This window comes from Geotrypetes seraphini, chromosome 1 (genome assembly GCF_902459505.1).
Source record: "Geotrypetes seraphini chromosome 1, aGeoSer1.1, whole genome shotgun sequence".
Lineage (NCBI taxonomy): Eukaryota > Metazoa > Chordata > Amphibia > Gymnophiona > Dermophiidae > Geotrypetes > Geotrypetes seraphini.
In genome coordinates, this window is record NC_047084.1 from 38,305,484 (window position 1) to 38,327,620 (window position 22,137).

The 22,137-nt window shown below is 38.0% G+C and overlaps 1 protein-coding gene across 6 annotated transcripts in view; it reads right to left on the reverse strand.

The window, feature by feature from the left end:
- Positions 1-22,137, reverse strand: part of SREK1 (splicing regulatory glutamic acid and lysine rich protein 1) — a 324,223-nt gene that overhangs the window by 252,595 nt on the left and 49,491 nt on the right. For all 6 annotated transcript variants that reach the window (XM_033930011.1, XM_033929984.1, XM_033929975.1 and 3 more), the window contains exon 3: positions 1,583-1,722. In XM_033930011.1, the coding sequence (XP_033785902.1) occupies positions 1,583-1,722 (140 nt within the window). The remainder of the gene's footprint in view (positions 1-1,582; positions 1,723-22,137) is intronic.

Sequence of the window (22,137 nt, forward strand, 5' to 3'; positions counted from 1 at the left end):
TCTGATTAGAGATCCTCTGTGTTCATCCCACACTAGTTTGAACTCTGTCACCATTTTATTCTCCACCACCACCCTTGGGAGTGCATTGTACGCATCCACCACCCTCTCCAAAGAAAAATTTCCTAACATTACTCTTGAATCTACCACCCTCAACCTCAAATTATGCCCGCTGGTTTTACCATTTTCCTTTCTCTGGAATAGATTTTGTTCTACGTTAATACCTTTCAAGTATTTGAACGCCTGAATCATATCTCCCCTGTCCCTTCTTTCCTCTAGGGTATACATATTCAAGTCTTTTATGTCCTTCGCCAGATACGGTCTCCAAAATGTAACACAATACTCCAAGTGTGGTCTCACCATCGACCTGTACAGGGGCATCAACACCTTCTTTTTTCTACTGGTCACGCCTCTCTCTATACAGCTTAGCATCTTTCTGGCAATATCCACCGCCTTGTCACACTGGGATAGATTCACTAACCCTCCGATCCGTGTGCAATTGGAGGCAGGACGACTGATTTGCCAACCATCTGCATGCAAATGGAGGCAATCGGAGACACGCCCCCAACCAACCGCACGGATCGCTAAAGCCCTGACAGTAGTGACAGGAGAAACAGCCTCCTGTCACTACTGTCAAGGCTTCTGCCAGCTTTTTAAATTATTAGACCATTCTTCTAACTTTTGCAGATCCTTTTTCATGTTTTCCACTCCCTCCTCAGTGTCTACTCTGTTACAAATCTTGGTATCATCTGCAAAAAGGCAAACTTTTCCTTCTAACCCTTCGGCAATGTTGCTCACAAACATATTGAACAGGATCGGCCCCTAGCACTGATCCGTGAGGGACTCCACTACTCACCTTTCCCTCCTCTGAGCGAATTCCATTTACCACCACCCTCTGCCGTCTGTCCTTCAATCAGTTTCTAATCCAGTTCACTACTTTGGGTCCTAACTTCAGCCCATCAAGTTTGTTCAAGAGCCCTCTATGAGGAACCGTGTCAAAGGCTTTGCTGAAATCTAAGCAAATTAATCTAGCATATGCCATTGATCCAATTCTCCAGTCACCCCATCAAAAAAGTCAATCAGATTCGTCTGGCACAATTTATCTTTTGTAAAACCAAGTTGCCTCAGATCCTGTAACCCATTTGATTCTAGGAGTTTCACTATCCTTTCTTTCAGCAGCGCATCTCAAACAATTTAAGAAGCCACTAAAAACACATTACTTTGTACAAGTTTTTATGACCCCATAAATAGATGATGTGCTTTGAGATCTTGTGAACTCTCCAGTTGTGAATGTCTCCAGTTGTGAATACTTACTGTTTCATGGAATGCTGATGTCTTGATATATGTTATTGTAAGTCACTTAATATATAGGTGGGGTATGAAACTTTAAAAATAATCAAACAAATGTAATTAAATGTTAGCAAAATATTTTCTAGCTGAGAACAAAAAAAAAAATTGACTAACTGAACTGTTCACAACTACAGTACTCCAATTTGATGTACTGCAGCAAACTCCCAATGGGTGACCAACAATGAGTTTTTATATGCATTCACTGTAAAATATGTTGAGTTTAAACATCACGTACCGAAGATAAAGATGCAGGGGCTGGGGCTGGGGCTGGGGCAGGCGTTGGGATAGGAAGCAAACCTGCCCCAGGAAGCAGGCTTGTCAAAGTAGGAGCAGGAGCCAATAATGACAGGGCTTTAGCTTCCTCTGGAATTTTACCTGCAGAGGCAAAGAACTAGCATTATGACAAATATAATCATCATCTTAATTTTATTTTGTATGACAATTACCCTTGCATTTTAAAAGAAAAGATAAATACTACAGATCCTTAAAAAGAAATGAAAAAAAAAACAACTTTTTTACCCTGCACTATGAGGAAAACAAAAATGCTCAAAATTTCAAAGACTAGCAATATTTTAAAAACTGAATAATGTAGACAATTATTTAACACTTTGAGCTATGGGTCACCTGTACTGGAAACTTAATGTTCATGAACCAAACGATATCAAGCATGGACGCTTTCCCAGGACGGTGTTTTCACGGTGATCGAAAGTTGTGTTACACATGACAACCGTTCGTGTTGGCTGCATCACTAATAGCACACAGAACATCAGATACAGAAAAGAAGAACATTTTTTAAAGTTTAATCCCCAGAAATGGCAAATAACCAAAATTTGTGAAAAAAAGAGAGAGAGAACGTTCTACTTGATATCTGACCCTTCACCAGTATCCTGTGTTATTCAGCCATGAGCCCCCTATAAGATCTGCTCCCCTACAGCCTAACCTTTCTATTTAGTGGAAATGCCAACACAATCACTAGCCCCCTGAAACAATTTCATTTTATACATATTGTTTGAAAAATGATTCTAGTGCTTACTGGCATGTTAATGACAGCACTAGACATATCCAAATATAGTATAGATTAGCACTTTGGAAGTTTATCTATAAATTTTCTCTATGTCTCCCTCTAAACTTCCACAACACTGTCGCTCTTTCTCTCAGACTATTAAGCAAACCAATAATATGGTGATTTTTGTTAAGTGCTCAGGGATCTGCTAGACAGAAGCTGACTGAGCCATCACCTTCAAATTCTTTACACTTGTGGAACAAGAAAGAAAATGACTAATATAAGATATACCTACTCAACACTTCTAGACTTTCAGGTAGAACCACTGAAAACCAGAGTCTTCCTTCAAAGGAACTATCAAACAGAGGCCAATCAACTGCATGATTCACTCTGTCTTAAATGCTGTAAACAACTCATTCTGCATTTAAAAAAATAAAGAAAAAAAAATACCAGAAAAAAATACCAGAAAGGAAAGTTGCTTCATGCAATGGACATTTCACTAAAATAGAGAGCCTATTTTGGGGTTTTTTGTTGATATACAAACAATGGCATTTAAGTTTACACTTCTTGAATTTTTATTGCACCTTTTTCTGCCATCTTAAGTGTTTATATTTGTTTTCTGGCTGAAAATACTTGCTTCAACTCTGCAACCTGACACGGAAACAGATGAGTAATGAACAGAAATAATGAACACCTAATAAGTGCATGTTAGCCGGGAGATCTCTCCTTTTCATGAAATGGGAATGGCCTAAAGGTGCAGATATATTAGATGTACCGGTAATATAGTTTCACTCAAACTGTCACTAGATAAGTGCAAAAGGAAAAAAATAATGAACAGCAGAAAATATTTTTACTCATTGTGTAGTTAAACTATGGAATTTATTGCTGGAAAATGTGGTAAAAGCTGTTTAGTGTAACTGGCTTTATAAAAGGTTTGGATAGGCTTCTGGAGGAAAAGTCCATAAACTGTACAGTAATAAAAGTACACTTGGCAAAAAAAATCACTACCTATTCATAGTGACAAACAGCATGGAACCTATAATTTTTTGGGGGGATCCTATTCCTGGCAAAGGTTTGTGTACTGAACAAGTCACTGTTGGAAACAGGCAATTCAGCTTGACTGACCCTAGTCTGAACTTGAACAGATGTAAGGTTCTTAACTGCTTCTGAAATTCTATATCCAAATAAGCACAAAATATCCTTAGCTTTGATTCAAAATAAGTTATACTTGGAAAGGAAGCCATATAAGATCCTAGCAATCCTTTATATTTTATTATTTATTTATAAAAATTTATATACCGCATAATAACTATGCGGTTTACAAAATTACATGCATACATATTAAAAATACTAACACATTTTTCACAGAACAAACATAATAAAAACATCAACTAACGGTATCATTATTAAAACCTTCTTTCAAATTCATTCAACAAGATGGAAAGACAAAATCCCATTAAAACATTTACAGGATGGCAAGGCTTCAGCAACAAATAGCATTAGCACATGAAGGCATTAGCAAATAATTCAATCTCAACTTCCTTATGAGTGCTAAATTTTAGTATACAGGTATAAAAAATTATTTCTCATGAGAAGCTATTTGCTAGCATTGGTTACTTAGTAAATTCAAATACATATAAGTATGCACAGTTGAGGTTTTAGTCAGAAAACAATTAGTAAGATCTTTCACCAAAAAAGAATGAGAGATATTTCCCTCCTTCGGTCAATTGGGAAACTGAAGAGAAAACAGAATGCATTGTATTATTAGTAGAGGAAATCAAATCAGACAAGAAAGACAGCACCAAATTAAGTTTCCAATGGAGCAAGACCATTCTGACAGGACAATGAACGTGCTCAACAGCCCACAAAAAAATAAAAAAAGACACCTAGTTGGGTTGCTATGGAAATGTTACCAAAGAAATTTCAGAAATGATGTACAAGATGCTAGGACTTTATTAAGGTCAATAAAACTTAGCCCAAAAGGTGGTTCACTTAGTTTAAAAATCATGGACCAGACAGTCGTGTTTCGAAAAACTTCTTCCTCAGGGATCCAAGATCTGGTGTTTTTCTAGAGTAATGAACCAAATGGGAAGCGGCTTATAATGTGCCGAAAGTGTCCAATTGTAATGTCGTCTCCATGACAAGACAGAGCTAACACCTGAACGAGAGGGTGCTGAAGAGTTTTCAACCCAACCAAGAAAGGAATGACATGGAGCCGTGAAACTTAAGTTATTCCACATAACCACTCACATGTCTAAAGTTTCTGTAACCCTTCCAAAAAATACTCTGATGTCTGATCACTGAAATACTGCTCCGCTGTTGCAATCATCTCCGAATCACTTGAAAATTGTCACCCTTTCTTTAGAAACAGAAAATAGATGGAGTAAGATCTGGTGAGTAGGGTAGATGGTCTATGCACTGAAACCCCAACTGCCATCAAAATATCCATTGATTTGTCATCCTTGTGAGCAGGTGCATTGTCTTGAAAAAAAGAACTCCTTTCTGCAGCTTCCCTCTCCTTATTTTCTTTTTTTTTTTCATTGCATATTTATAATATATATTCCCACAAGAATACAGGATATGGAAATAAAAAGGAAAAATAGTAACACAAAATACATTTTCAATAAAATTTGAATATTCCATCAAGTCCACATATAGAGAGATAATACCAAGTTACATTATTGTAAATATATAGGAAAATTATTGGAATTAAATCTAAAATAAATAGATTATTTCAATTAATAATCCTCCTAAATAAATAAATAAATAGTCAGTCAAGATTTTCCTTCTTCATGTGATTTAAGAAGTTGTTCCAATTGTTATGGATCCCAAAAAACAAAATCCTTATATTGAATTTTCAACAAACATTTACAAGGAAATTTCAGAAAATATGTGGCTCCCAAAGTCAACACCCTAGACTTTAGTGCTAAAAAGGCCTTCCATCTAAGCTGTGTAGCTTTGGTCACATCAGGAAATAAGAAATAAGTTTTCATAATTAAAGCCTTATCACTTTTAGTAGAACATACCAACAAAAGGGTAGACCTTGTCTGGATTACATTTTGAGAATCTTCTTTTTAAAAAACCTGCAAGATCAAAATCTGTTGTAATCAATTGGTCCACTCCTTGCTCTTTAGGAAACTTCCTTGAGGAATATAATAACAATTAGAAATAATCATCAAATCAGCATTTTGTAATTTTAAAATCTCCTTGAGCTATTATTTCAGGGGAAAGCAGATGAATAATTGGAAAATTTACCATATTTTTCGCTCCTTAAGATGTACTTTTCCCCCCAAAAAAGTGGGTGGAAACAAGGGTGCGTCTTATGAAGCAAATATACCCCCCCAACCTTTAAATTTTGGAGGTCGATTGATGGCTGCCTGCTGCTTGTCAAGGCTCGCGGCGCACAAGCGCGCTAATGCCTGGGCCCACGACACTCCCTAATTGTGCCAGTCGCTGATGCTTCACAGGGTGGCTGCCTGCTGATTACTGGCACGTCAAGGCCAGTGGCGCACAAGCGCGCTGTTGCGTGGGCGCGCACCACTTCTGAATGGCTGTCTCAGGAGATGAGAAAGCTCATGGGTGATATGAAAGAGGTCTATAAAATACTCAGTGAAGTGGAAAGGGTAGATGTGAATTGCTTGTTTACTCTTTCCAAAAAATACTAGGACTAGCGGACATGCGATAAAGCTAATAAGTAGTAGATTTAAAACAAACCAGAGAAATATTTCTTCACACAATGTGCAATTAAACTCTGGAATTCTTTTCCAAAAAATGTGGTGAAATCAGTTAAATTAGCTGGGTTTAAAAAAGGTCTGGATAATTTCCTAAAAGAGAAGTTATTCCTAAAAGGCCATTATTCAGACAGCTTGGAGAAATCCACTGCTTATTCCTAGGATAAGCAGCATAAAATCTGTTTTACTACTTGGGATCTGGGTTGGCCACTGTTAGAAACAGGATGCTGAGCTTAATGAATTTTCGGTCTATCCCAGTATAGCAAGTCTTATGTTTTTATCATACAATCATGGATTTCCTTTAGAGTTCTCTTCTGCAGGAATAGGAACTTCATGACAGCTCGGAGTTCCACACTTGAAAATTCCACACTTTTGACATGTTTCAATCAATGATCTGAAATAAATGTCAAACATAGCATTATGATTCTGCAAATTGGCACTTTGCAAAATAAAACAATACTTCTTTCAGCTACAGTGGCAAAATAACACTCGGAATTTAGGAAGTTGGTTGGGCTGAGAACTTTTCAGCATTCCTCGTATTTTAAGAGAATTAAGGAGCCAAACCTTTCTCTAACCCTTTCTTTAAAAAGGAAAGGATAGCTTCAAATTTTCACATAAGCCAAGGCAGTAGACCAGTTGTGGTTTTCCAATTATAGAGGCTTGAAAATGCCTTCCTTTTCAGACAACAGCAGTAAGCCAAAAAGGGATTCTGATCCTCCATGAGTACTGGAAGCTGACAGAGAAGGTCAGTCCTCTCAGCAGCAGTTATTAGCAGGACTACTAGAAGAAATACCAAATCTGAATACCAAGGTTGATAACAACTATCCAGAGCTCTTAGACTGACCAAAAACAAATGTTTCAAAATCATGCGCAAAACTGGAGCAACAAGCAGCCACTAGCTTCCTCAATAAAAAGTAAGGAAGCTAGAACAGGCAATCAGAACAGGGAGTTAATAATAATAATAACTTTATTTTTCTATACCGCCATAGTCAGATTGAAAGCCTCTCTTATATAAGATTTTACTTCTTTTAACTTATAGGACAGCTGAGAAAAAGGTAGGAACCTTGGTAGGTCTTTTTTCTTCTTTTGACATGTCCCAAAACACCTACAATTTAAGTACAGCTAGGAAAAATTTTGTCACCAAAGCCGTTGCCCTGTTAAAAATTCTACCTCTGCCTAGACAGAAAGCATGATCCAAAGCGAGGAACTGATTTCATGTGCGAGATGTCTGCAGAGTAAATATCTCATGAAAAGCAGAGAGGAGGGGGTAAGGCTGATAACTTCTGTGACCACAAAAAAATATAATAATAAAATGCTTCTTGAGGAGTCAGGATCTCCAGCAGAGGAGAAAAAAAAAGCTGTGCTGAAAACAAAGCCAGACACAGATCACCAGACCCATCTGAATTGATAACTCTTTCAAACTGAAGAGCTGGTTTTGCAGACCTGGAAGTGAAAGAAAGAAGAAAATTCCAGAAATAGGAGGAACCAAAGCTTAAAAACTCAGAAGCTGTTGGACCAGAGACCACTAAGAAGTGAAGGGTGGTAGTGGTTTGTGAGCCCTTCTAGAAGGTACAGATGTATCTATCTGACAACCAAACATGTCGCAGGAAAAGTGCCATCTGCCTGGTGCCAAGATTTCAGTCATCTGAGTGTTTGTAGAGCGTTTGTAGCTTTTGTTGCATTATTATTTGATGCTGCTGTGAGATATGTGTGTGACATTTACGACTATTTTGCTTGCACAGTATTTAGGTATTAAGATAGGATGTTGATAAGTTTAAATGAATGGCTTAGGTCTAGCTTATATTTGATGGGGTTCCTTTATTTTCATACTTGTAAAACTACCATGATTACATACAGCTAGGTGGCAGAGAATATTTTATTAAACTATAAACGATTCATGTTGGCTAGAATGATACTGTTAGGTATCTCAAACATATCAAGAGACAATGACTCTGGGGAAAAGAATAAAGCAGATATGTGCACACCTATGTTCTCATCAATACTCTCTTGTTGAGACTAGAAAGCAAAGAAGAAAAGCTTGAATTTTGAAGAATGCATGTATGGCATCATAATGGCTACTGAGCACAGATGGTATCCCACCTATCAAAGAAGGGACAAAGTATCTTCCACAGCAGTCTGGCTAACCTACTGGCTTTAAACTAGAATCACTGGGAATGGATGACTTCAGGTAAATAAAACATTAAATACTTCTACAGGAAAAAAAAAAGGGCAACAGGTGGAAAACTGTATATTTTAATGTCCATAGTATGGGAAATAAGATTCAGGATCCAGAGATTAGGATAAAAGAGGCTTACTTGAATTCTGTGACTGTCGTCGAGATGTGGCTCATGGAGAACCATAACTAGGATACTTAAACCATGCTATAATCTATTCAGGAAGAACACAGTAGGAAGAAAGGGAGAAGTGTTATATGAAAAAGATAATATTAAAGCAACAAAATTAAAGGGCATAGAGTAAGAAAGACACATTGAGTTAATCTGGAAAGAGGCAATGGACAATCTTCAACACTGATATAATATACAGACTTCCTTCACAGAAGAAACAAGTGGACAGAGATTTAATTGAAGACATTCACAATTTAGTTATGAAAGGGGAAATACTACTAAAGGCAATTCCAATTTGCCAGATGCTGATTAGGGATCTCTGTTGCAGTCATCTAGATGTAGGGAGGTCCTAGATTCTCTACAGCAGGGGTGTCAAAGTCCTTCCTCAAGGGCCGCAATCCAGTTGGGTTTTCAGGATTTCCCCAATGAATATGCATGAGATCTATTTGCATGAACTGCTTTCATTGTATGCTAATAGATCTCAAGCATATTCATTGGGGGAATCCTGAAAACACGACTGGATTGCAGCCCTCAAGGAGGGACTTTGACACCCAAGCTCTACAGGGAGGACTCTTCTATCAGTTGGTAATGAAACCCATGCAAGATAGAATCTAGTGCTTATTAACAGAAAGAATTTCTGATGTTAGTGGATGATCATCTGGCATACAGTGACCACTACATGGTGTGGTTTAATATTAAGAGACACTTGTGGAGAGGGTTTATTCAAAAGTAAAGAGTCCAAAAACTGTCAAGATGGGAGAAGTAGAAAAGCAGTGGCAAAACTGTAAAGAACAATTTTAAAGGGCAATATATATTATTGTAAGGAAAGTAAATAAGAGTTAAAGGCAGCCATTTTGTTTCTCAAAAGTAGCAGTTGAAAAGGCAAGTCAAAAGAGATTAGCCTTCATGAACTATAAGAGATTGCAGGAAGACACTATATTGTCTATTTTCATACCTGGAGGAAGTTGGAAGAATTACTGGCTGCTCTGTAAGGGACCTTTGCCTTGTCGTCTGCCGGAAGAATGGGGTGGGGGGGGAGGGATGGAGATTGTGGATAATGGGGAAATTGGTATTTAGCGGGGATATGGGGAATGTGGGCGTATGTATATTTGACATGATTATATTTTGTTTTCAATTCACGTTAATTTCTTGCTGTTAGGACATGATACTCCTTGATGTATATATATACTGCTGAGTATATTGTATTGCTCTTGTGCATTGTTAACCATAAAAGTCTATTTTCAATAAATACTTAAATATTAAAAAAAAAAGAGATTGCAGGAAGACAGGCAAGAACATAAGAATAGCCTTACTGGATCAGACCAATGGCTTATCTAGCCCAGTATCATATCTTCATAGAGGCCAATCCAAGACAAAAGTACCTGACACAAACCCAAATAAGTAGCAGCATTCCATGCCATCGATCCAGGGCAAAGAGTGGTTTCTCCCATGTCTAGCTCAACAGCAGTTTATGGACTTTTCCTCCAGGAACTTGTCCAAACTTTTATTTTTTTCAAACCAGCTACATTAACCACTCTTACCACAATCCAGAGCTTAACTATTCTCAGTGGAAAAAAAAAAAAGTCTTCCTATTGGTATTATTCTGTAACTTTGAGTGTCCCCTAGGTCTTTTGTAAATCTTGACACAGTTAAAAAAATCGATCTATTTGTACCCATTCTACCCACTCAGGATTTTATAGACTGATTGTATCTCTCCTCAGCCATCTCTGTTCCAAGCTGAAGAGCCCTAACCTCTTTAATCTTTCCTCATACAAGGATGCAAATGAAATTAAAAAAAAAAAAAGTCAAAATGGAGACAAGACTTTTAAAAAATGTTAGCGACAGGAGCAAGTGAAAAGTGGCATTGTGAGGGAGGAATATGTAGAAGCTGATAAGGATAAAATGGAATTCATTAATATTTTTGTTCTGTGCTCACAAAAAAAACTTGTGAGTAGAACTGCAGAAGACAAACACAAATAGGAATGGAAGTCTGGTAGACCTTGAATGATTTTCAGAAGGCAGTTCATATGGAGCTACTGTAGCTAAACTAAAAGTGGCCAAGCAGTGGGGCCAGACTGCATACATCCAAGGGTACTGAATATCTTAGGGAAATTCTGGTGACTCCACTGTCTGACCTTTTCAATGCTTCTCTAGAGAGAGTACAGAGTGGTTTCAGAGGACTGTAAACAAAACAGATGTGGTCCCTTCTCTACAAAAAGGGAAAGTAAGGAGGAGGCTGTCCTCTGTGGTGAGTAAATTAATGAGCATGCTTTAAAAACTGAGCTTTCTGGAATCCAATGGATTACATTACCCAAGGCATCATGGCTTTACAAGAGTACGTCTTGATAGACAAATCTTACTAAGTTCTTTGACTGGGTGGCCAGCATTGGATCGAGGAAGAATGCTAGATATGGTGTACTTAGATTTTAGCAAATCATTTGACACAGTGCTGATTAAGTGACAAATATACTGGATTGATCAAGTAGAAAGCTACAAAAGCAGTGTTAAATGGAGTTCACTCTGAGGAAAGAGATGCCATCAATGGTGTAGGAATTGGTTCTTGGTCCAGTTTTGGGGGGTTTGGTTTTTTTTAACATTTTGGTAAACAATATTGCAGAAGGGCTGTCTGGTTAGGTTTGCCTCTCTGCAGATATCAAAATCTGAAGTGAACAATATGAGGAGGGCAGATCTAGCAAAGCTGAAGAATGGCTTAGAATTTGAAGCTAAGATTTAGTTCTAAAAAAGCAGTCATGCATTTGGACTGCAAAACTCCAATGGAACATAGTATAGGGGTGAGGAAGAGCAGCACTTGGAAGTGATTATAGCTGATGATCTTAAAATTGCCAAACAGGTGGTGGTAAAAGCAAGAAGGATGTTTGGGCACGTAGGGAAAGGAATGGCCTGGGGGGGGGGGAGAGAGGTGATTGTGCCTCTGTACATCTCTGGTAAAATCCCATTTAGAACACTGTGTACAATTCAGGTGATGGCATCTTCAAAAAAAAAAAAAAAAAAATAGAGATGGAATAGATGCAAAGGGTGGCTACTAAAATGGTCAGTGTTGTTCATCAAAAGGTGTAAGGGACAAACTTCAAGATCTCAGTATGTACTGTATACTTTGGAAGAAAAGTGGTAGAAGGGAGCTACAATAGACATTTAAATATCTTGGTGGCATAAATGTAGAAGCTTTTTTTTAATGATTGTCTGAAGAACTTTTATGAATCTGAACTATGATTTATGTCTCTTTTTGTTGTTTGATAATTATGTATGTATTCGTATGAACCACTTAGGTGTAAGCGGGCTAAAATAAAATAAATGCACAAGAGACAAGTCTCTTTCAACTAAAAGGAAGTTCAAGAATGAGGGATCATAGGATAAAAGTGAAATGGGCTAAACTCAGGAGTAATCTATAGATGGTGGATGTGTGGAATGATCTCCCAGTGGAGGTGATGGAAACAAAGACTGTATCTGAATTCAAGACAATATGGAAAAAGCACAAAGGATCTGAAAGATGATATTGATGGGCGGAAGGGATAGATCATATAGTCTATCTGTCATCATTTTCTGTTTCTTTGTGGCTGCCTTGGAACAGGTTCTTAGGGCCTGGATCGTGCAAGAGGCTCTTAGCTGATCCTGAATCTTGGTTCTCAACTAATGAATACTGTTGCCACTCAAAATATCAAAGCAGACCCCAAGCTAAGAACATACAAACATATTGGGTCATAGCAATAGTCAATCTAGTCCAGTATCCTGCTACCAACAATGACCAGTTCAGGTCACAAGCACCTGACAGAATCGCAAAAAGCAACTGATCCTAGGGATAAGAAGGCTTTTCCCAAGTAGTTTATGAACTTTTCCTCCAGGAATTTGTCTAAACCCAGATACGCTAACCATTTTTGTCACATCCTCCAGCGATAAGTTCTAAAGCTTAACTACTCATCGAGTGAAAAAAAATATTTTGTTTTAAATATAACTTCATGGTGTATCCCCTTGGCCTTTGTACTTTTTGAAAAAGTAATCAATTGATTTGAATTTATGTATTCTACTCCACTCGGGATTTTGTAAACCTCTATCTACTCCTCCTCTCTCCTCTAAGCTGAAGAGCCCTACCTCTTAAAGTTTTTCTTCACATGAGAGGCGCTCTATCCCATTAATCATTTTGATCACCTTTCTTTGAATCTTTTTTAATTTCACTATATCTGAGATGTGGTGACTTAGACTGCATATAATACTCAAGGTGATGTTGCACCATGGAATGATACAGGAGCATTTCAATATTGTTTTATTTTCTATTCCTTTCATAATAATTCCTAACATTCTGCTTGCTTTTATGGTTGCCACTGTACAATGAGTAGAAGATTTTCTTGGGTGGTGATTTCCAAGGTAAAACTCAGCTTCAAGTCAATATAATTTAGAGATTATTCTTTCTAATGTGTGCACTACTTTTCACTTGTCTATATTAAATTTAATCTGCCATTTGGATATCCAGTCTTCCATTTTTCTTAGTTCCTCCTGCAATTTGTTACAATCTGCACAAGATTTAACAATTTTAAATTTGCAGAGACAAACTATTCATTCAATTATCTCACTCTCATTCCCATTTTCAGATAATTTATAAATGGGTTAAAAAGCACTAGTCTCAGTACAGATTCCTGGGGCACTCCCCTATTCACCTTCTTCTATTGAGAGAATTAGCCATTTAATTCTACCCTGTTTTCTATTAACCAGCTCACAATCCACAACTTAATACTACCTCCTATACCATGCCTTTTTAGTTCTCTTAGGAGTCTCTCATGGGGGACTTTGCCAAAAGCTTTCTGAAAATCTAGATACACCACATCATCCAAGTCATCTTTATCCACATATTTATGCCTTCAAAGGCATGTAGCAAATTGGTGAAATGAGATTTCCCTTGGCTGAATTAATGTTGATTCTGTCCCATTAAATTATGGTTGTCTATATGTTTGGCAATTTTATTCTTTATAATAGTTTCTACCATCTTGCATAGCCCTGATGTCAGGCCTACCAGTCTAATTTTCCAAATCACTCCTGGATCCCTTTTCAAAAACTAGCATTACATTGGCCACCTTCCAACCTTCAGTTACCATGGATGATTTTAACAGATCACTAATCACTATGTAACAAAATTTTATTTATTTTTTCCTGGGTAATGTCTTCTTTCTTAATTGTCTATGCCACAGAAGTATAGAAAATGGCTATCATTCCTCTCAAACTTTGTTTTTGTGACAAAGACATTGATAATTTGTAATTTAACCTTTTTGCAGAACATTCCAGAGGAAAACAGTGATGGAATTCAAAAAAGCGTGGGTTAAAAATAGAGGATCTCTAATTAGAAAACGAAGGATGTAAATTAAAGAACTAAGGCTGGTATTGGACAGACCAGTACAATCTGTGTTCCATATATGGTGATTTGGTGTAGGGTGGACCATCAATGTGAACTCCACTAATATGAAACATGAGGATGTTACTGGTCAGACTTTATGGCAGATATCCTGCAAACAATGGGTTGGTTGGATAGGCTAAAGTAGGGGTAGGGAACTCCGGTCCTCGAGAGCCGTATTCCAGTCGGGTTTTCAGGATTTCCCCAAGGAATATGCATTGAAAGCAGTGCATGCAAATAGATCTCCTGCATATTCATTGGGGAAATCCTGAAAATCCGACTGGAATACGGCTCTCGAGGACCGGAGTTCCCTACCCCTGGGCTAGAGTGAGCTTGGATGGCAACTTCAGCATTTGGAACCTAGGACAATACCAGACTTTACAGTCTACGGCTGAGAAATATCAAAGAAGAGACAAGTTAATCTAATCAGGTATTTTTTAATGAGTATAACTTATGGGCAGACTGGATGGCCTGTCTTGGTACAATCCCTCGTATTAAGTCAACTCGACTACTGTAACATCGTCTACTTAGCAATCCCCCAAAATAATATGCGACGATTACAACTAATGCAAAACACTGCGGTCAGACTAATCTTCGGTCTAAAGAAGTTCGATCACGTGACGCCATACTTCAAACAGCTACACTGGTTGCCGATGGAAGCTCGTGTAAAGTTTAAATTCGCCTGCCTCTGTTTTAAAGTTTTCTACGGTCTAACCCCTAAATATATCACTGACCTATTCTCCTTCTCAGCCAACAAACAAAAGAGAAGTTCCCACTCGCACTTCGTTTCTCCCCCGGTTAGAGGATGCAAACTAAAAAAACACCATGAGCATCTTCTCTCACATCAGGCTGCTCTATGGGGCAAAGACCTAGAACAACTCCTACTGCCCACCACTTATGAGGTATTCAGGAAACGCCTCAAAACCCACCTATTCCTGAAATACCTAGACAGTTAACCCACTTCCCTCTTTCCCATCCCTTGCCCTTTCTCCCCATTGTTCCCCACATCCCTTAAGTTAATTCAACTTGTACGTCAACTCAACTTGTACTCCACTAATCTTTTGTAAACCGCATAGAACTTAACGGTATTGCGGTATATAAACTGTTGTTATTATTATTATTATTATTATTTATCTGCCGTCATTTACTATGTTATTATGATTTCAAACTAAGTAAACTTAGGGGCCCCTTTTACTAAGGTGTGGTAGGTTATTGCCAAACAGCTAACAATACCACAGGTGCGCCGCACTTGCCATAGAGAGGTCAAAGACTTCAAAATGGTAGCATTCCTAATAGGTCTCCAAGGCAGTTTTACCAAGTTTCCCTGCTATCTCTGCCTTTGAGATAGCAGGGACACAAATGCACACTACCAAAGGTGGGGAGAAACAATATAAAATGGGAACCATTGATATACCCCCAGAAGGTGCTGATGCCACCACTGCACATCAAACTGGGCCTAATGAAACAATTTGTTAGAGCTCTAGATAAGAAGTCAGCAGTTTTCAAGTACTGTACCTTCAAGACATCTTCCCTAATCTGTCTGAGGCAAAGGTGAAAGTTGGTGTTTTCATCGGACCACAGATAAAGAAGATCTTGGAATGCAAGGAATTTCCCACGAAACTAACTAGGAAGGAGAAAGCAGCTTGGAACAGCTTTGCCGCAGTGGTTCGGGGCTTCCTGAGCAATCACAAGACTGAAAAGTACGTGGAGTTGGTCAAGAATCTGATGAAGAATTACAGTAAAATGGGATGTCTCTCAAAGTCCTTGTTCTTGATGCTCACCTTGAGACATTCAAGGAGAACATAGGAACATACTCAGAGGAGCAAGGTGAGCATTTCCACGAAGATATGCTGGACTTTGAACACCGCTACAATATAATGAGAACACGATGGGAGACAATCTGGGGGCTCATTTGGGAAAGTGACTTACAATGTAATCGCAAATCTCGAAAAACTACTCATTTCTAAGTTTTCTGTGGTCACCTTTGTATAACTTCAATATAAATATATGTTAATTGTGATTCATATGTTGCTTTTTATGACTTTAAAAATGAAAAAGTGAAAATTTGGCATTTTCAAGTTTTAAATTGCAAAATTTAACTATCCTGTCACAAAAGCAAAGTTTTATGGAAACAGACATTTTCTATACTTTTTAGGCATGAGCAATTCAGAAATTACACTTACTGCCCAGGAACAAAAATCATGTTACATAGTGTAGTAGACAGTTCAGTAATTTTATTTCCTACCCTGGGGTATATACCATCTGGTTCTAGAGATCTGGCTCAAAATGTCTTTCAGGTTCAGAGATTTGTTTCAGTGCATCCAAATCATCACCCTTGAATATCATTGTTGACACAGTTAGATCTTATATTCTCCTCAGTAAAGAACAAAGCAAAGAATTAATTTAGTCTTTCCACTATGGCCTTGCCTTCCCTTAGGGCCCCTTTTACTCCCTGATAATCTAATGGTCCTCAATGATTCCCTCCCAGGCTTTCTACTTCTGATACACTCGTTAAAGTTAGTTATGACAATAAAACATTTTTGCCTCTACAGCAAATCATAGATCACATTTGCTAAGAAGGCCACTCCTGACTCCAGAAAAGCTGGCAAAACTAGGAGTTACTGAACCTATCACACCACAGGCCATGCTACATAACTTCTAAAGACAGCTGCCTGAACCACAAGGATTGAAGGAATGTATGAGGTGCAGCCCCACTTTCCTATTTTAAGTGTCCAGAGGTATAATCTCATTCAAATGAAATGTGGTTCTTTTGGTCACTGCCAGCACCAAGACATACTCGTACACTTTGGAGACTCTAAAAATATAACCCAAGTCTGCCTGGGGAAGAGAGTAAAACTTACTCATTAGCTTGGTGCCCCCTCAGAACCAAATCCAAAATTTCCTATTCCACAAACACCATTGTGACAAGGCTCTGAAGTGCACAAGGCATAGCAAGCTCTCTCAAACCTTCCAGGATAGTCTCACCATGAGAAGCCTGCTCCTGTGAGGATGTGGCGATGCAAAGGATGAAGAAGACCTGATCAATAAGAGTTGGCAACTCCTGCAGACAAAACAAGCAGACTACAAGGACATCATCCCCCTCTTCCAGAAAAAGTTCTCCTGATTCCAGCAGGGAATCACCTAAGGAAAGCCCATCGTCATCCAGACTCCCCACTTCCTCAAAGTTTCCTTTTGTGTCATGCATAGAGGACCAAAAGCCAATTGGTTTCTGGAACTCTCGCCCAGGGCACATGGGCCACTTCCTCCAACTTAAAGGCTCCTCTTCAAAACCCCAAGTACTAGAGGACTAGAGCTCTGTAAGAGTCTAAGAAACGACGCAGAATTGTAGGGACTCCTCCCTTAGGCCCTATGTCTCACAGCATGGGGCCTATGGGAGCATCCAAGTAAAACATTGTCTGAGGAAAAAACGGTCACTGTTCCTGCTAAAAACTAAAGCTCCTGTATAGTGCTACAATTACAAATGGAGGCAGGAGTTGGCAGCCATACTTAAAAGCTTGGTTTCCTTTTACCTAGCAATATCTGCCTGCAAGCATGCTCATACATATGACATGCCTAAAAATAGCTGCTATTAACCCAGAAAAGGACCAGGGATTTTTCCAGACCCTGACCAGACAGGGACAGCTTTTGCTGAAGTTTAAGTCCCCTTACTTTAAAAAAAAAATCTTTATTCCCCTCAGAAAGGGAACAAAATTAATGCAGACAAAACCAAATTCCCCTTCCAACTCTCTCCCCCTTCCCCCAGTTCTGAAGAAGGAAAAGGGATGGACAGGGGAAAGGAGGCACAGGTCAGCACAGGGGCAGCAAATCCACTTCAAGCTCAACTAGAAAGACCATAATCCAACTCCTGGAAGACCATAAACCCCTACTGTACTAATCCAACCTGCATCATCTGCTGGAGGCAAAGAAATACTGATAGGTTGCTGGCTGCACCACCTCATAGGATTGATGTGGTGCAGCTTCTCTGCCTCCATCTGCTGGTAAGGGGACTCAACTCACTGGTCTACCTGGATGATAAGGAATTATTTAAATGCATGCAATTTTGATGCACTGATGAAACAAAGTATGACAAATGTTCAAAGGGGTGTAGACTTTCTATAATCACGGTACTAAAACACTTACTACAGAAAAATAAATGGAAGAAATACCAACACATCAAGCCCTAAGTGTTCTGCCTCCCCATGTGTTTCATCCCAAAGGCATCTCTTCTCACCCCGATTCTCAATTTCTGCAGCACTAGTTGCTTCATTAATTCTCATTGAGCTACAGCACCTTCCTGCTTCATTAATTCTGATATACAGAATATTTTCCACCCCCTCACTTATACAAATACTGTGTTTCAGTGCTTGCGTTTCTTCCTTTATTGCATCTTTCTTCTATTTCTAAAATTTGTTTTTCCTCTATGATTTTGGAAAATCTGTTGACAACCATGACAGCAACATCATTACCAGGAGTTTCAACTTGATTCCTACTGAAAATTTTCTAGCAACAAAGGGTAGGAACTACTGCATCTGGCACAGCCCTCCTTACAAACTGCTTTGAATGCTGCTCTTCCTACAGAACATTAAAAATAATTAAAATATAGAAGACATGTTATTAAAACTACAAAACAAAAACATCATTTTTTAGTGGACCAAGAAGAGCCCAAGACACAGGAGAGAAGCTTCCCATACATACATTTTAAAGTAGTAAAAAAGGAACAAAATGTTTTTTGATTTAACAAAATTTTAGAAAATGTATTGGACAAAGTCAGATTTTTTTGATCTTGACTAATAAATATTAAAACCATACTCTCTGCTCTTCAAGAATAATGATGTGTTTTTTATTTTTTGAGGATTTAAATGATGCGAGTACTTTATTTTCAAAGTATACTTTTTGCATGTGAAAGGCATACTGTATAATCAGGAGAACAAGTTTTAGAACAAAATACATCTACAGCAATTCTATCATCAAGCAAGTTTCTACTGTTCTTTTGGAGCAACTACTTTGTGAAATGTTTTATTTATTTTATTTTGTCTTGTTCTATATGTGGAAAAAATGGGGGAGGGGCTGACCTGCTTGTTTTACATACCTCAACAGCAATAAAAAAAATTCCTGCTTGAAGAGAGGTAATTAAGATCATACAACAACAAAAAAACATCACAAATTCCTATCAGTGAAGCAGGCTTTCTGCCCTAGCTGAGCAAAAGATCCTCCTGGAAAAATTGCCCTTGAACAAAGAACATTATAATTCTATCTTTGGTCTCTAAGCTAAAGAAAAAGCACGGGCTGCTATGAAGTCTTCTCTAGAATCATTTCAGTGATGCTGCAATATTAAGAAAGCACACATATTTAGGCTATATAAACTGTCAAGGATGTTTTTTGAAGCTAGTGATTCCCCCAGACTGCACCTGTGTCAAATATGAAACTGGGAGAGAGATAGAGTTCACATACAAAACACAACCTTTAAAGTTTCCAAAATGGTATATGTGAGTTTTGCAAAGAATGGAAAGGAATGATAAAGTTGTCAAATTCTCAAAAATCATTAAAAAAAAAATGTAATAGCACACTAAGGGGCCTTTTCACTTAAGCTTAGCAGAGGCTAAATTGCTAAGAAGCCCATTTTATACCTATGGACCTCTCAGCATTTAATGTGCACCAATCTTCAGTAAAAGTATATTTGGAAAAAAAACTTGCTGCATTAATTGTACGCTTCAAAAATTAAAATTCTCCGATACGTGGTCACTCACCATCATGGCAGCTTCAGATCAAGCATTAAACAGAATTTGAGTCAGCATTTTCCAAGACATGTGAACTTGGATAGAAAACCTAGACTTTAGCTGAGAAAGTCCCATACTGTGCAATACTTTATTTCTTGCCTTGTCTATATAGAAGTAAACGGCATAGAATAGGGTTCTTTGAAAAATATAGTACAATCAGCAAGAAGAGTAACAACAACAACAAAAAAACCCTAAAAGCTTAGTACAAATGATCAGAAGGAAAAAAGTATACCAAAACCTTCACATTAACACAGGGCACAGCAAAAATGCACAAAAAGATAGGAAAGACAATGATGCAATGTTCATTTAAAAAAAAAAAATACTACTTAACAATGGCATTGCTTTTCAGAGAGTTGTGTAAACTCTTCTCCATGCAGAAATATATCTAATGCAGTTTTTGAATGATAACTATTTTATGATATCCTTTTTAAATTTACTAAGCAACTTTTGATTTCAGAAAATATGAGATTATGCAACATTCCCTTTCATGTATTCATTGCTGTTTCTGTTATCACGTGTGAGGATTTTGGTATACTTTTTCTGTTTCCAAAAAGTCTCTTTCTTCTGACGACTCTAGTGCTTTTGAAAAATACAAAATTGATTCTAGAGGGTTCTACGTGCCCATTTATTCATACTACAGAGATAGCATGAGATGCAGCAGCGCATGTTTCCTTACATTGTCCTACTAACATGTCCCAACTTGGGGGAGGCTCTGCTATGGGTGAGAATGGAATTCATTCTCGATGCCTGTGTGTCAACTTTGGTCTTTCTGTTCATACTTAAAGTCAGTTTTAGTGCTACATTAATTCTCTTTTGTCATACAGACCCTTCTATCTGCTGGCACCCATACTGAGAAGCCGATGCAGAAAGTACACTAAGCTTTGTATACTACAGTAGTTAGCTTGGGTTTCATGCACAATTTTATTGGTGCAACAATGAGTTTTGTTCATGAGCTAACTGTGCACAAAACCTTGTGTAGACACCACTGCTAGGCACATTTAAAAACATGATAATGAAGCTTTTAGCTATTCAACAAAGAAGCAGAGAAATGTGCATTAGAGCAAAAGGCTGAGCTCAACACCATGGCTTTAACATAAGGTCTAAGACATATAAAGGTCAGCTCATTCTTCTGCAGTCAGTGTTAATGAGGATTTCATGCCTGTTTTTTTCTCTTTATTGCAAGCATATAAATCTACATTTTTTTTCTGGTTTTCATAAATAGCATGGATAAAAAATGGAAGAGAAAAAAAAAACTAAAAAAAAGGCGCTGAACAGTTGAAAATTGCATGCATGCGCAAGTCTGAGCACAAATAATTGAACTGGAGCCTCAAGTTGCATGTGCATATATCTGCACATGTGCTAGAATGCTATTCTGCACATAAACATTGTTAGCACTAAAATCTTATACACAGACTAGCATTCCAGCATATGTGTGCATGTGCAATATAGAGTGCTGATTACTGCACAACATAGACCCTTGTGTCCAATGTTAATGCACATTTTTAGCACCATATTTATTTGCATATTTCATTAGAAAGCAAACCTCTACCATTAGGAAGCCATGCACTAAGCATCACTGCATGGCAGTAACACAAGGTTTCTGCGTCGGCCTCCAAGGCCACCAAATTATTTCATATAGGCATGAACTGAATCAGTGTCCTAGGTGAGAAAGGCTCTTTAAACCTGTGCCAGTCTCCTGAAAAATCACATTTCCCCTCCATCCATTTTTGTTTATGCTAACATCTTTTTTTTACTGCTCAGTTCAAACTTTTAAAATACTGGTGAAGAGGGGAAGAGGGAATGTCTACTGCTCCTGGCCCTTCAGTTTAACTTCAGTCTTTCTTAATTTTTATTTAAATGCAGCTGCCTTCACCTTCTCTCATGTAATGCAAAACAGATTTGGAAATTATTATAGTTTCTCAGTTTATAGAACTGGACATCCAGTTCAAATCAAATTAAGGTGAGAGATTTAAAATAAAAAAAATAAAAATAAAAAAAGGGACAAAATAAAGAAAAAAGAAAAAAAAAAGAAAAGAAAATAAGAACAGAGACAGGCGTCCATCTTCAGCGGCCAGACTCCGATCTCATTCCCCCATGAAGGTGTCACTGGACGGCAGGTTTAGTGGCATGGCAAACAATGCCCTTACTCAGGCAAGTGTAACAGGTCTGCCTGGGCCAGTCTAGTCATCTAATAATGCACAGATATCACACAGAGAGAACATATAAAACCAAATTAATAGTTAAACTCCAGCTACCAGCAAACGTGGACAGAAAAAAAAGTTAGAAGTGATGGTTAAGGTGGCAATTTTGCTGTTTGGGCCTTTTCTTCCCTCAGAATAAAAAGGTTTGGTAAAGCAATAGAAATATGCAGGATGAGAAAGACAGCTTACAAACTGGCACCAATACATGGTTTTCTCCTGTTTTGACAGTAAAAGGATAAATGTTTTTATCTACCCTCAACCCCAATATTGAAGTATGTCACACTTTCAATTTTATTTTAAAAAATACTTTGGGATTAGGTTATTTTGCTACTGAA